This window comes from Drosophila obscura, unplaced genomic scaffold (genome assembly GCF_018151105.1).
Source record: "Drosophila obscura isolate BZ-5 IFL unplaced genomic scaffold, ASM1815110v1 contig_179, whole genome shotgun sequence".
NCBI classification, from domain to species: Eukaryota; Metazoa; Arthropoda; class Insecta; order Diptera; family Drosophilidae; genus Drosophila; species Drosophila obscura.
In genome coordinates, this window is record NW_024542766.1 from 4,541,160 (window position 1) to 4,555,026 (window position 13,867).

General features: G+C 36.9%; 4 protein-coding genes across 5 annotated transcripts; 3 read left to right on the forward strand and 1 right to left on the reverse strand.

The window, feature by feature from the left end:
* The first annotated feature begins 1,892 nt into the window (after window positions 1–1,892).
* LOC111082891 lies at window positions 1,893–3,662 on the forward strand. Its single transcript, XM_022379128.2, has 2 exons — window positions 1,893–2,053; window positions 3,591–3,662. Exon 1 carries the CDS (start codon window positions 1,920–1,922, stop codon window positions 2,049–2,051), a length of 132 nt encoding a protein of 43 aa, XP_022234820.1. The 5' UTR covers window positions 1,893–1,919; the 3' UTR covers window positions 2,052–2,053; window positions 3,591–3,662.
* Window positions 2,202–3,662, forward strand: LOC111082892. 2 transcript variants are annotated; one of them, XR_005967568.1, is made up of 2 exons: window positions 2,202–2,419; window positions 3,591–3,662. XR_005967568.1 is itself a non-coding variant. In XM_022379129.2 (2 exons), exon 1 carries the CDS (start codon window positions 2,235–2,237, stop codon window positions 2,358–2,360), a length of 126 nt encoding a protein of 41 aa, XP_022234821.1. In that variant the 5' UTR covers window positions 2,203–2,234; the 3' UTR covers window positions 2,361–2,382; window positions 3,591–3,662. The 2 variants fall into 2 exon arrangements, 1 of the variants encoding a protein (XP_022234821.1); XM_022379129.2 differs by having other exon boundaries at window positions 2,203–2,382.
* Window positions 3,663–4,717: 1,055 nt separating this feature from the next.
* LOC111082890 (protein tyrosine phosphatase type IVA 1) lies at window positions 4,718–8,189 on the forward strand. Its single transcript, XM_022379127.2, has 4 exons — window positions 4,718–5,112; window positions 5,336–5,502; window positions 7,566–7,697; window positions 7,918–8,189. Exons 1-4 carry the CDS (start codon window positions 4,993–4,995, stop codon window positions 8,027–8,029), a joined length of 531 nt encoding a protein of 176 aa, XP_022234819.1. The 5' UTR covers window positions 4,718–4,992; the 3' UTR covers window positions 8,030–8,189.
* Window positions 8,190–11,001: 2,812 nt separating this feature from the next.
* LOC111082843 (GATA zinc finger domain-containing protein 14-like) lies at window positions 11,002–13,424 on the reverse strand. Its single transcript, XM_022379059.2, has 4 exons — window positions 13,281–13,424; window positions 12,431–13,023; window positions 12,223–12,348; window positions 11,002–11,760 (listed from the first exon to the last, which is right to left on the reverse strand). Exons 1-4 carry the CDS (start codon window positions 13,344–13,346, stop codon window positions 11,118–11,120), a joined length of 1,428 nt encoding a protein of 475 aa, XP_022234751.2. The 5' UTR covers window positions 13,347–13,424; the 3' UTR covers window positions 11,002–11,117.
* Between the last annotated feature and the right edge of the window lie 443 nt (window positions 13,425–13,867).

A 13,867-nucleotide genomic window follows, 5' to 3' on the forward strand; every position in this document is an offset into this window, starting at 1 on the left:
GAGCTGCCAGATGTGCACGACGTTTATTTATCTTAAGCTGCCAAACTTTGGTATTGGTTCAAAGGAACCTCTAATTTTTAATTTGTATCTTCTTTAGCTCTCAGTATGCTTTGTTTTAGCAATGAAATACAGTTCAAATCTGTTTTGAAACGACTGATCAGCTGATTTGGGCGTTGCCATCGGATTTTTGGACGGTGTGAAGTTGGTTGCGTTTGACCATGAGGACAAATGAGGACGAATACATTATAAAATTTCGTAAGTCGGATGCATTCATGGCACACTTATTAAGACAGTTTCCATTGAAGTTCATTTACAAAATATGCAGCAGAGTAATAGATAGTGACAGGTGATTAGATAGGATGATTACATGGTCATCGGTAAACCCCTATTTAAAGTTTCAGCAAATGAAAAGTTTCACAACGTTGGAATGATTTGTACATACACATTACTGTATACATATGTACCTACATATGCCTGTGTGTGGGAGTGTGCACTCAAGTGTAACAAATTTATATAGCAATAGAAACGTAATATGTGGTTCCACGATTAGGTATCACTGACGTCATCGCAATTGCCTAGATCTCGATCTGAGGGCTTAACAGGTTTTAATACTACCTAATGAATTAAGACCATTTGCATATTAAGTTACATGGTTTACACGTACAAGCCACAGCCCGCAGCCTTAGCCTTGATTAAACCTCATTATGACTTTGTTTACGACCCTTAAATAAACGCCTGACCTTCAGACTCAAAGTTATATTGATAAACTAGAACTTTCTTTTGCGGTAATTATCATTTTAATTATATAATTTTTGGTAGTTTTATAAGGGTTCAAGCTACACGCTGTCCTGCAAGGCAATCATTCTTGATGGAAGTTTTATCAGGTTCAGAGTGTCCTCTCCATGAAACAGCATGCCACTCTTCCACTGAAACGCTTCAAAACCCCTGCGGTGTCTGCTATTAAGTGGTGGTGCGATGAACCATCAGGATACCGTAAAAAGTACCTTTAGATATTCATTGACTCCAGACTGACATCAAGAGGTTGTGTGCTGCGGTGGTGGCTATAATATAAACAACCTTGACCTTGGGCATTCTGTTAAAGTTTCAGCTGGATGTAACTCCCATCACCAAAGAGGGCTGGGGGGGGCTGTCCCACATACAGGGACATAGGCTGTTCGCTCCCTTTAATCATAATAAAAAGGGTTCTTCATTAAACTTACTTTCTTCAAGGGCATTTGCATTGTGCACGCCCCAAAAACGTTTACCATAATTCCCACGTGCCTGCCTGTCCGCTTCACATTTTTCACATTTTTGTTTCTCTTTTATACGATTATATTTATCCATTTACAGCCATCGAAAGCGATAATGAAACAATTAAATTCGTTGATGAAACGAATTGGTCATAAATGAAAGTGCTTACAACGGTGGATAAAGGGGCCTTAAGGGGGGGTGATATATGTCATAAGACCATTTTGTATTTGTATATCACGTTGTGTGTATGGCCTGTAGATATGTATTTATTCGACAGACGCCTTTAAAGCGCTTTAAATATTCACCAGACTGTAAAATCTGTATATTCGCATTGGGGTTCCAACGGCTAGGTGAAGGGAGGAGCGGCGGAGAAGTAGGCGCCTGTAGAGTGAGAGCAAGCGGAAGAGAGAAGAAGTAGGTGCTTGTAGAGAGAGAGAGAGAGAGCTTGCTCTCTCCGCTTGAATTGAGTGTAGAAATATGCGTCATTGAACAACTGGCGGGCGTCACGATTCACTCTCTCTCCCTTGGTATATTTTGAGTGCTCTCTCTCTCTCTCTCTCGGAAAGTAAGTCTCCAATCTGTCGTGTGGGTGTGTGGCAGACCGGACCCGAACCCGAACCCTCTGTCGACGCGTGGAAGCTCCCTCTCACAGCATTCGATAGGAAAACATGAAACAGTGCTCATCGTGGAGCCTTAGAAGTCTGCTCCTGCTGCTCAGTGTTGCAATCGATCAACGTCTTAGAATTGACACCTGTCGATATCTAATCCAGATCCTCTCACGCCGCATTACAGGCGATTAAAGGTAACGATACCAAGCAGCTGCTAATCTACAACAGGTGCTCTGTGTCTTGTTTAAGAAGTGCTTAAAGTAAGTCTCCATTAACAGAGACATAGACAGAGAGAGAGAGAGAGCGAGCGAGCGTGTGTGACTATAGAAGTACAGGCGGCGGCAGCGATGGGCGCCCTCCACTCAGTTGATAGCAATGAAACAGTGCATATCGCGCAGCTCTAACTGTAATCTGCTCAGTGTTGTAATCGATCAACGACTCAGAATTGACACCTGTCGATATCTAATCGAGATACTATCTCGCCGCATCTCTGGCGACTAAACAGCAGAGTCACAAATCTGCGGTAAAACTCAACTAATTTCTCAAGTGTCGTCATAAACGTACATATATATAAATATAAATAAATATATAAATATATATAATATAATCAATCGAATATATATATCATTATATAGAAATATACGTCGTTAGTGTGTTGTGTGTTCCGTTTGTGTGATTTTTTCATTTTCGCCAAGACGCAAAAACACAAAAAATACTCTCGGTTCGTCGTACATTGCATAAGTCCACGAAAGTAAGAAGGAATCAAGCAAGAGAGGATGCCAAAATAAATGGCACCATCAACAAAAATCTTCCAAATGAATCTGTTTCTGTTGTTTATCGTGTCATGAGGTGTGTGCGCACAGAGATACAATTATATCTTACCTTATAGCTAAAGAATAGTCGTATACCAAAAAAACAAGTGAAAGTTGTACTTTTTTTTTTGCAATTGAATCAACAGTCAGAGGTTGCTGCTGCCGCTTAGCTGGCCAAAAAAAATATGTGCTAATTAGTTCCACGCGTCTAGAAAACCGATTCGATAAGTAATCTATAATGGATTCTACTCGTATGTATTTTCCCTGGTAACAATTGTTGGGGCTGGGGCCAAAAAAAAATTCAATGGAATTGTTTGTCTAATACCAAAATAAACAAAACGGCTAGCAGCCAGACATGCCACCTATAAAAAATCCAATATTTGCTTAAAGAATTATCAAATTTTGATATGTATAGGTATATCCACACACACACGCATTGTTCTGTCTTTATTTTTGTGGACCATTTAATACATATGTTTTTCAAGAACAGAAACACATTTAAATATTGTAAATCTTTTGTGGAACGTAGAAATTTTCGTTGACTTTGACTTTTTTTCTTGGTTCGCTTTTAGGGAATATATTTTTTCAAAAATATTTTCTTTTACGACAGCCAACGACCTACTTATGAAATGGACTTAAATATGAAGAAAATATTCACCGGGAATATTATATTCCTTGAATTTTGGTTCGGTTTCTTTTTGAGGTATATTTTCTGTTGAAAACACGTAAAACCAGGGGAAAGTATGAAGAAAGGGAAACGAACTATTTATAAAACGTTTATTCTAGATGTTGTTTTGGATTTTGAGACAACATGCACTGATATCTAAGATATCTACTACTTAAGTTCTCTTTTCTAAACTTTTAATCTTCTGCAAAAACAAATTTAATATGAATTTTCCATCTTCTTTTATATTTGCAGTTGGTTAGACCTGTTCCCACATCTATGGAGTTTCATCTAGACAGTGCAGAATACTGCCAGGCACAGCACAAATAAAAAGTAAGTATTACCCAATGCAGAATATGATCCAGAAATTTCCGCTTTTCATTGAAAATTAATTGGCTTAATGACCAATAGCGCTCTGGTCTCTGGTAGTGCGTGTGCTGTGGGTGGGTCGGTGGGTGTTTCTTTTCAGTGGAGAGCCTAAGGTCATCTGGAATTAAGTGCCGGTGACCTTTATGGACAATTTATTGCTCTTGACTCTCCGCTGTCGTCTGTCGCCCGAAAGAACTGCAAAGAATGGATAATGGAAAAAGAATGGCAGCTCGCGCGTGTTCCACAGATATTTTGCAAGAGTCTAGAGTCGTCTCTCCTCAATTATTCCATTGCGTGTAATTGAACTAAATTGCTTTTTCGTTTTCAATTAATGGAAATAATACGAGTATTCGTATCACCAATAAGGGTGTAGCTTTGGGCGATTTAAACCAGTATTTTCCGCGGCCATGCAGTATTTTCTTGCTTACTAAAGCTAAATATTTCATTCTTTAATTTTTAGGTAATCAAACCTCAAGCAAGGCGGTGATAGCCTGAGTGAACACCGGTCACCGGTCTGTCTCATCTGAAGTGTCGACGCGTCGATAAGTTGTGTGTGGATCATATCAGCGGATCAGCAGATCGGCTGGATATAGGATATATATAGAGACAGCAGCAGCTGGCCAGCACGTCGTCTGTCTGGTCTCTTCCCCGTGATCGTCTCTGTTCGTCAATCTATGAAGCAGAGAGAGAGGAAGCAGAAAAACACTACACCCCCGCCCCCCTACATTTGTTTAGCATCGCATCAGTCTTCATATCATCCGCTGAAAGAGACAAATTTTTATTGTAACATCGAAAACTGAAAAAAGGAAACAAAAAAGTTGTTAGATCCGAAAGATACACTAAAAAAAAAAAACAGGGATTTATTTCACGGAAACAAATTTCATACCATTTTCTTTGTGATAGAAGAAAATAGAAGAAGAAAAAATTCAAAATTTGTACTTAAATTAATTTTAAAAAAAGATAACCATAATTTTTACTTGAAACATTTTACTCTAATTTTGTGTCTTTTTTGGTGTAAAACGATACAACAAAAAAAAAAACGAGAGCTAATTATATATATATATTTTTATTGTTTACACACAATCTCAAAAGAAGAAAACACACACTTAAAAATCTAAAAGAAACATCAATTGTAGCATCTAATACGCTGAATTTTTAAAACTAGAAATCAAGAAAACTTCCCCTCTAAAACACAAGAACTCAAATTGTAAAAGAAAAGAAACCCCCAAACTTTCAATTTCGAAGTGGAAAAGGTTAGGACTGCTCTTTTTTCTGTAATTTATTGTGTATGAGCATCACTATGCGTCAAAAAGATCTACGCCCAGCCCCAGCTCTAATAGAGTACAAGGGCATGAAGTTCCTAATCACCGATCGACCATCAGACATAACAATTAATCATTATATTATGGTGAGTGTATTTCAAACGAGATGTCTGCATGAAGGTACTCAAAATAGAATTCCAACTCGGAAGACAATAGAATGTTTGCTGAGAATTTTTTAATGAGCACTCAAAAGAAACTCATTACATTCGTATTTCCTTTATGTAACAAATTTTTGAATGCCTTCATGCTCAGACCTCTACTCTAAACATATAGGGCTATGGAATACCCGACTAATGTCTTGATTTATAGGAGCTTAAGAAGAACAATGTGAACATTGTGGTGCGTGTTTGTGAGCCCAGCTATAATACAGTGGAGCTGGAGGCACAGGGCATCAATGTCAAGGATTTGGCCTTTGAGGATGGCACTTTTCCGCCGCAACAAGTCGTTGACGAGTGGTTTGAGGTCTTGAAGGATAAGTAAGTAAACGTTATCCCAAAGATATATATCTTGTTAGTCATTTAGTTTAAATATTTTTAATTTCAAATTTATCATTTAAGCATAAGACATTTTTAAATATGTATAGTTTATATTTTTGTAATGGAGTTATGGAACTATGATTCTGACACACAATGGGCTGTAGAAGAAATGTAGATGTGGACCATTTAGTATAGATATACACTGTACACCTTAGTCCAAACCATATTCATCAAAAGCAAAGCCCCAAACTAATAATCCATATTAGAAATGAATCTAGCAAAGTGATAATATATAGTGTATAGTTCTTTAATAGCTGTGTATCTGTGGATATGCCACAACAACATCCATTTTTAGAGTGTATAAATGTCGTAAAATGATTCCTTTTCAGTATTTATTCTTACAAGAATCATTTATATGTAAATTAAAGTCATTCAAAAGTCTTCAAGACATTTTATAGTAGATCATAGATCACTCTTGATCAATTTCTGAACACATGTATATTCCATACGAAATCAATATATTATAGACCCATTATGGACGAACTAAAATTTGCCAGAAAATTAAGACCATTTATAGGTTTTGCATAGACTATAAATCAATTAGATCAATTTCTATTTGTATGTCAAATTGTTGATCAGACATGGAATTCTCACAAATGATGTAACATAGGTATATTTGATTTATAAAGGCAGCTTTACCGGCCTTAAATGCCATGAACCTTCTGTTGATTGGCCTTAACCAAACCGACCTTTGTCACACACTGAGAGAAGTTCTACCACTGATCGCCTTGGAGCTGTAGCACCTCCTCGTACTCCTAATGCTCGCAAACTCACTCTTGCAGGGGCCCCACAATCTTCTTCAGGTCATAGTTAGAGTAAAGTCCCTTGACAGTGGCCAAATTTTGGTCAGTATTTATATAAAGAAATCACAGATCTAGTTCCGCATAGCTCCATTGCTAATCACAGCTTAAATGCATAATTCTAGTGTATTATTTATATCATAGATCATTCGTTCGGAGTGTACGCGATAGAAATTACCTCAAGCGATCTTTATCAATTTATTCAGTATTATTTGTTGCTTTGAAAATCAAAAGAGAAAACTAAATTCCACTTTAAATAAAATTAAAATCAAAATGAAAAATCTTTACGCTGCGCTAGCCATACTACCATATATCCAAAAAGAGCTGTCATAAAATCGAATAATAGACGAAAAATAATCAAAGAAATATATACGATAAACACCCGCTTGTAGACCACCTCCCAATGCTCTACGCCTTAGCTCTCCGCCGATTTATGATTTATATTAGAACTCTTTCTATTATTTGCCTGTACAGATGTTTATTTTTGGAACCACTTGTAATTTTATCCCAACAAAACTATCTGCACATTCCTCTCATATTTTCTTGACCTTTAAGTTGTATCTTTCCATTTGTCACTTGATCTCTTTTGAACCTCTTTAAACTATCGAATCTATTACCAAATGAGAACTTACCCTTACTACCTTCCTTATGTGTGCTATATTTTATTGATACGATTACCGCTGCGCTGCCGCCTGTGCCCCAAAAATAGTTTTAGAAAGTCCACCACCACAAACGCCACACTATCCTACTACAAACATAAGCGTTTCTCGCTCAGACACATACCAAAAACAGTTCCACCAGAAACAACAGCAACCGCTACAGCCACTACTTCAGCAATCAGGCATTCGGCAACCAGAGCAAGCCTCTCGTCCTGCGCCGCGGCAGCAGCATCTGGTCGGAATATTACAGATACCGATACCATTCCCCTAACAACAGCCTATGACAATCTCAATCTCAATGATATTACTGGCAATGAGGCAGCATCATCGGCAATTTATAATAATACTGCATTTGTTGATAATGAAACTTGTCGGTAAGCCGTAGACCTTAGACATAGAGACACAAACTCAAAACCAAGTTTAGCTAAGCGAACAATCAGTTTTTCCAATATCTATATATATTTATGTAATGTATGTATAGGAATCTGCAGGAACTCTTTATGAATATCTCCATAATAATTATTCGTTTTGTTTCTTTCTTTAGATATCAACAAACTCCAGAGGCCTGTGTGGCCGTTCATTGTGTGGCTGGTCTGGGACGAGCTCCTGTTCTGGTGGCCCTGGCCCTGATCGAATTAGGCTTGAAATATGAGGCCGCTGTGGAAATGATTAGAGAGTGAGTACCAATATTCCATACAAAAAGGATTATAGAACATATAGATCCAAGGAAGAGAATGAGAGCGTTGCTGAGGAAGCTTCGGGCACCATGAGCGCGTGCAGGCTTTTTTGGGTTATACGGAAGATGCAGCCTTCTCTATGTGTTCTATAATCTTTAACATCATACCATTACGTTATAAAGAATAAACCGAACTAATGGATTAATTGCATCTTTGCAGTAAACGACGTGGAGCCATCAATGCCAAGCAGCTATCATATTTGGAGAAATACAAGCCCAAGGCGCGGCTAAAGCACAAAAATGGCCATAAGAATTCATGTTCTGTGCAATAGATTTCCAAACACCATATGTATATTCCCACCAGATAAAAAGTGTTCATTTTTTCAAAAAAAAAAAAAACCAAGAAGAAAACAAAGAAATAAGAAAAGGAAAGTAAAGAAAATGTGGAATTAAAACAAAAGAGAGAATTCATCCGCAAACACCACAAAAATCCTATAGACGAACAAATTGAATCACAGCCCCCCACTCCCGCTCCCAGTAATTTATACATATAAAAAATCTAAAATTTCATAATGTATTGGCATCCAATTTTAATTTTTTGTGTTTATTAATTAATGTAATTTATTGTTATTTTATGATTTCCCAATCCCACAAAACCAATGCTAAAAGAAATTTTGATTCACGATACTACATATATTCAAAGACATTGTAATTATATAGATGATGTGTAGGGCCCCAAATACCCCATAAAATGGTTGTAGAAATGGCCCCCCACAAAAACGTAGTTTACATTTACATATTATTCTGGAACAAGATAAGCTACTACTCTGGAATAAACAGCAATACGAGTAAAACAGAACACACGGAATGTAAAACGGTAGAGGTATCCATCCCTTAGACACAGATTAAACAGATACAACAACAAAAGTGTAGAGTGAACAAAAGTATAGATACTATATATACTATATATATATATATAAACCAATTAAACGGATGGGCAGATACAGAATTAAGACACCACGAAAAATGTACTTAAACCGCGGTATTTAGTTGGGAAATTTAGAACTCCCCCCAGAGAAAAAGTCAAATGTCTACTTTCGATATGGTTTTTGTATGCTTACACTCTTTTCTTTTAGCTGCTTTCAATGAATGGAATTAAATGTCTAAATACTTGATTTTCTACTTGCATTATACAATTACATATATATATATATGTATGTATGATATATGCCAATCCCCTCTTTTATATATAGTACATATGCTAAGCGCCCCCATTGCTACTGAGAGCATCAAGGAATATACATATATATATAGTATATATTTGTAAATTAGAACTACAAATTTTTACATTAATGACTTACATGCATTCAGTAAAAAAAAACTACTTCAAACCATTTGCAGCAAAAATAACAACTCAAACAAGAACAAAACACCAAACAAAAAAAACACAAAGTTAAAAATTGAGAAAATGAACATGAAAAAAAAAAACTAAACTAATAATTATACCTTATTATTAAAAAATTAACAAATTATAGTGTGTGAGATGTAACGAAGATGAAAATAAATTAAAAAAAAAAAACGGAGGAAAAAAAAACAACAAAAGCCGAAAGTAAAAACAAATATAAAGCTTACAGATTAATTTATCCAAAATATTGAATTGTAATTTTTTAAAATGTTAGTCATTACAAGGAAATAAAAACGATATATATTAAAATTAAAACGAACTCAAGTTAGTATTTGATGCTTGGGGGGGTGTTGGGTGCGGTGTGGCCTGTGGCCCCCTTGCAAACGAAAAATGGCGAAGGAATAAAGGATTTATAACGATTCCAGGGCAATATTCTTAGGCGTCGCACGCCCTGATCGGACTAGAAACAGCGGAGGTATAGCGATTTAAAGGCAATATCCTTATTGTCCTTAAAGCGAAACGATGGGGAACATCCTGCCGATTACGAGGATACTTATCACATCCAGATCGGATGAAAAATGACAGAGAAACGTAAGTATTTAATACTGAGGGAAATATCCTTGATCCTTGGTCCTTTATAAGGACTCCACAAAATCGAGGATTTTCTTCCGATCACGAGGACACGTAACACGTCCTGATCGGTCGAGAAATAACGGAGTTAAAGCGATTTAAATAACGCTAAAATTACTTACACAAAAACAGCATATTTGAATTTCGCGCCCTTAGTTTCGTATCGGCTAGATTCTGACATGATGTAAAAAAGAAAAACCAGCTACCTTCTGCTGACTTCTGTTCGCCTGGTACTCGGTCTGAAAATATTCTGGTTTTCGGCCATTTGAGCCTAACAATTTAAAAAAGTTAGTTCCAGAATTGGCCGTCGTTGTCGTGGGGGCGCCAGGGTGCAAAAACGTCGTTTGCACAGTAGCGCCCCCAATGGTGAATGGCGATTTGTTGAACTACCATACGTTAGTTCCAGCATTGGCCGTCGTTGCTGCTGGGGGCGCCACTGTGCAACGGAAAAATATTTTGCACAGTGGCGCCCCCAGTGTCAATGACGGCCAATGCTGGAACTAAAGTACGGTAGTTCCAGAATCTGCCGTTCACAAATGGGGGCGCTACTGTGCAAACGACGTTTTTGCACACTGGCGCCCCCACTACAACGACGCCCAATTCTGGAACTAACTTTTTTAAATTGTTAGGCTCAAATGGCCCAAAACCAGAAAATTTTCAGACCGAGTACCAGGCGAACAGAAGTCAGCAGAAGGTAGCTGGTTTTTCTTTTTTACATAATGTCAGAAGCTGGCCGATACGAAACTAAGGGCGCGAAATTCAAATATGCTGTTTTTGTGTAATTAGTTTTAGCAATATTAAAATCCCTTTAACTCCGTCATTTCTCGTCCGATCAGGACGTGGTACGTGTCCTCGTGATCGGAAGAAAATCCCGGATTTAATGGGGTCCTTATCAAGGATCAAAAATATTTTCTCTAGTCATATTTATGTATCTTGTTTTCTCAGCTATTCATGAGATCCTGTGATCGGAAAAATAGACTTGATCCTTGGATAAGGACTGCGACATCCCCTGTCATATATTTTTCGTTTTTTCGACTATTTGTTGGCCGATCTGGGCGTGCGATGGTTTCCTGTAATCGGAAAAATGTCCCTGATAGAGTCCTTATCATAAATATTTTCCCCAATATTTATTTTCCTGCTATTTGTAGACCGATCTGAATGGGATTGACTTTGCCAACATCGTGAGGACCAAGATTTTTGTATTAGCATACGAAGCTCGTCATCTTGATAGTTAGAAATAATATAGAATAAAACACATACAAATTCCAGTCTGTTCTACACAAAGTACATTTATTTCACCATATACAAGAAAATACACAATGAGCAGGAAATATGATATAAGGATTATTATGTTTAAATAAATTGAAATGGCCTCCATGAGGATATCATCGCAGTGGATATTCGATCTTGTTGTTTCTTCTTTGTGCTCGGTAGATGGTAATTTTGTGGAAAGGTAGTGGCGGCAGAGTATCTTGACGATCGGTTTGTGGAAAAGGTATTGGCGCTTGTTTGGGGCCTGTGCGGTAGGTACTCAAATAGTTACTCTTCTTTTCGTCTCTGAGGAAATTTCCGTTGACATGATTGTTGGTATTGTTGAGAATATTTTGTTGGGTTTCCCTGAGGATGTTGTTGATGTGAATAACCTTGTTCTGAAGATCGTTGCTTTCGGCCTTGCTGTGTGTTATATTTTGGTGGAGGGGGCTTGTGTTTATATTAGTTTTTGTTTGGGTTCTGGTATTGATAAGTTTCTGGTCCGAACTCTCCTTATCTTGGGTGTTGTTGAAGGTCCCATTGTACGCATTATTAAGGATAATTTTGTCGGTATTATTGTGAGACTTGTGAATGCTGTTTGTGTTTGTGTCGGTTTGTGAGCGGGTTCTATTTTTCAATTGCTTCTGGTCCAACTTTTCCTGGTTCTGGGTATTGCGCAAGGTTCCGTTGTGGGTATTACGAGAGATATTGTTGCGGGTATTATTGCGAATCTTGTTGGGTATATTGATGTTGTCCTTGGTTTCAGCTTTGGATGTTCTGCAAAATATTTCAGTGTTAGATATTTTGTTTTAAACAAAAATCGATTTTACTATGACTAGATTATTCTTTGGTATCGCTTAAAAAGGAGTTGGCTAAAGGTACTAAATGGACTCTACTTCGTTTATGTGAAATCTCATTCATCTCGAATCATTTGTGGTAGTCTATAAGAAATAGTTGAAATTATCATAAGCAGATATCTAATATAAATCACCCACAGATAGAACATTTTTAAAGATCCATTAAGCATATGCGACTTAAACTGATTGGAATAATTTACATTTATTTGGCAGGATATCGCAGAACAGAGACTAATTAATTAATAAATTATCCGATAAAACCCCTGCCATGGTATTTTCGAACTTTTGGTCTGGGTTTTGAAGGTTTCGTAGGGCTGCTATTATGTCGGTTATTTATATAAAAATTTTAGTTGAAGTTTAAAGCTTATACATATTTACTCACCTTCTGAGTACCTTCTTTTTGGTATCTCGTTTTATTGCTTTTGCTGCTTTAGTTGGTTTCATAGTTGTGGTTTCGTTCAAGGATCTCTCATTTACTTCATTCAAGAGTCTGGTTATATTGTCCATTCTGTTGAAGAGAAAATAGGTATATATTGAAAGTACATGTTACAGAAACTGTAGGTACATTTGTATATGTATGATTGCTTTACCTTTCATTTTGTTCATTTTTAAAGGCATCAAATTCGCGATGGAAGGACCTTGCCAATTCCTGAACAGCAGCCAAAACGGTTAAGGTATTGGTTTTGATGTTAACATTTGTTGATTTATCTTCCGTAGATTTTATAGCTAAAGGGGTTGTTTCAGGGATGGTCGGAGAACCCTTTGCAGTAGGTGACGAAGAATTAGCTGAGAATTTAGTCGTGCTACTACTCTCTGTGGATGAATGAGTCGTAGCATTGCTCTGTAACGATTCCTTAGTCGAACCATCTCCTGTTCTTGCAGAGCTCTTTGGTACATTTACACTCAACAACCTTTCCAAACGGGCCTGTTGTGGATCATGTGATAGCATTTTACGAAACGGTTGTTCCACATCCACATTACTATTGTCACTAGTTCCTCTTCCAATCCGGTCGTTGTTCTCCATGGATTCATATTGATTTTCCATTGAATACTCGCGTATAATGGTTCGATAATGTATTGGTTTCGCACGATTGTGATTATGAATTTTTTGATCAATTTTAAAGCGATGTTGTTGCAGTTCTCGTACCAACCTCATGGATTCGTAAGAGTTCTTGGTGCGATGCTAAGAGAAATAGAAAAGAGAAAAAGGGTCATTGCTTTTCACATGATTTTCGTTTTGTTTATATTATTTAAATATTTTCTGCTTTCAGTTTCGGATTTGCAGAATTTTTGAGGTCACACTTTGACGCGAAACATTCAAAATTATCCGGTTAACAATTGGTTGTGGTTGGTTAATTTATTCAAACTGTGATGTCCACACGGTTGTCATCAGAAAGTATACAATTCTATAACAATTAGACATATCTTTGCTTCACTTACACGTATATCACTTTGAACATACACTAAATTGATTAATAACAAAGTCAGAATGTTTAAATAAATCATTTTTTGATAGAATTATGCTAGCTTTTCTGAGATTCGAACCGAGTTGCTGCTTGCTTACCGAAAGACTGCGAAACATATCAGTGTTCGTTTCAAATGAGATTCATTCTCTTCCGATTTGCTGCATAGAAAAATTAGTTATTTTAAAAGAAGTGTGAAATTTTAGAGCTGATGCAACTAATAGAATTAGGGATGGTACGGTGTGCATTCTGTTGTGCATATTGCTTTGGATTCAGTTTACGAATAATTCATAGTATGTACTTTCGAAGCTACAGTCTCTGGCGCGCGAAGTTATAGTTAGGATAATCAAATATGATTATAGAATCTCTATAAACTCAATCCTGCGAAGTGTTCCATTAGAAAATTAATTATATTTACCCAAAATAACCTCGAAATCTGAATCTACAGATCATCCATAATGTGGTCCGCTGTCAGGCTTTTCCTTTTCGTCTTACCTGAAATAGATGCATAAAATAAATTAGTTTTATTTACATAGATACATATGTATATATAAATTATAATAT

What these genes read in the sequence shown, in the direction of transcription:
- LOC111082891 (XM_022379128.2), top strand. Translation starts at nt 1,920, where the DNA reads ATGAAACAGTGCTCATCGTGGAGCCTTAGAAGTCTGCTCCTGCTGCTC.
- LOC111082892 (XM_022379129.2), top strand. Translation starts at nt 2,235, where the DNA reads ATGAAACAGTGCATATCGCGCAGCTCTAACTGTAATCTGCTCAGTGTT.
- LOC111082890 (XM_022379127.2), top strand. Translation starts at nt 4,993, where the DNA reads ATGAGCATCACTATGCGTCAAAAAGATCTACGCCCAGCCCCAGCTCTA. An exon ending in CAATTAATCATTATATTATG is followed by an intron (nt 5,113 to 5,335) that starts GTGAGTGTATTT and finishes CTTGATTTATAG; the next exon opens with GAGCTTAAGAAGAACAATGT. An exon ending in GCTGTGGAAATGATTAGAGA is followed by an intron (nt 7,698 to 7,917) that starts GTGAGTACCAAT and finishes GCATCTTTGCAG; the next exon opens with TAAACGACGTGGAGCCATCA.
- LOC111082843 (XM_022379059.2), bottom strand. Translation starts at nt 13,346, where the DNA reads ATGATTTATTTAAACATTCTGACTTTGTTATTAATCAATTTAGTGTAT. An exon ending in ATGTTCAAAGTGATATACGT is followed by an intron (nt 13,024 to 13,280) that starts GTAAGTGAAGCA and finishes TATTTCTCTTAG; the next exon opens with CATCGCACCAAGAACTCTTA. An exon ending in AAAAAGAAGGTACTCAGAAG is followed by an intron (nt 11,761 to 12,222) that starts GTGAGTAAATAT and finishes AATATTTTGCAG; the next exon opens with AACATCCAAAGCTGAAACCA.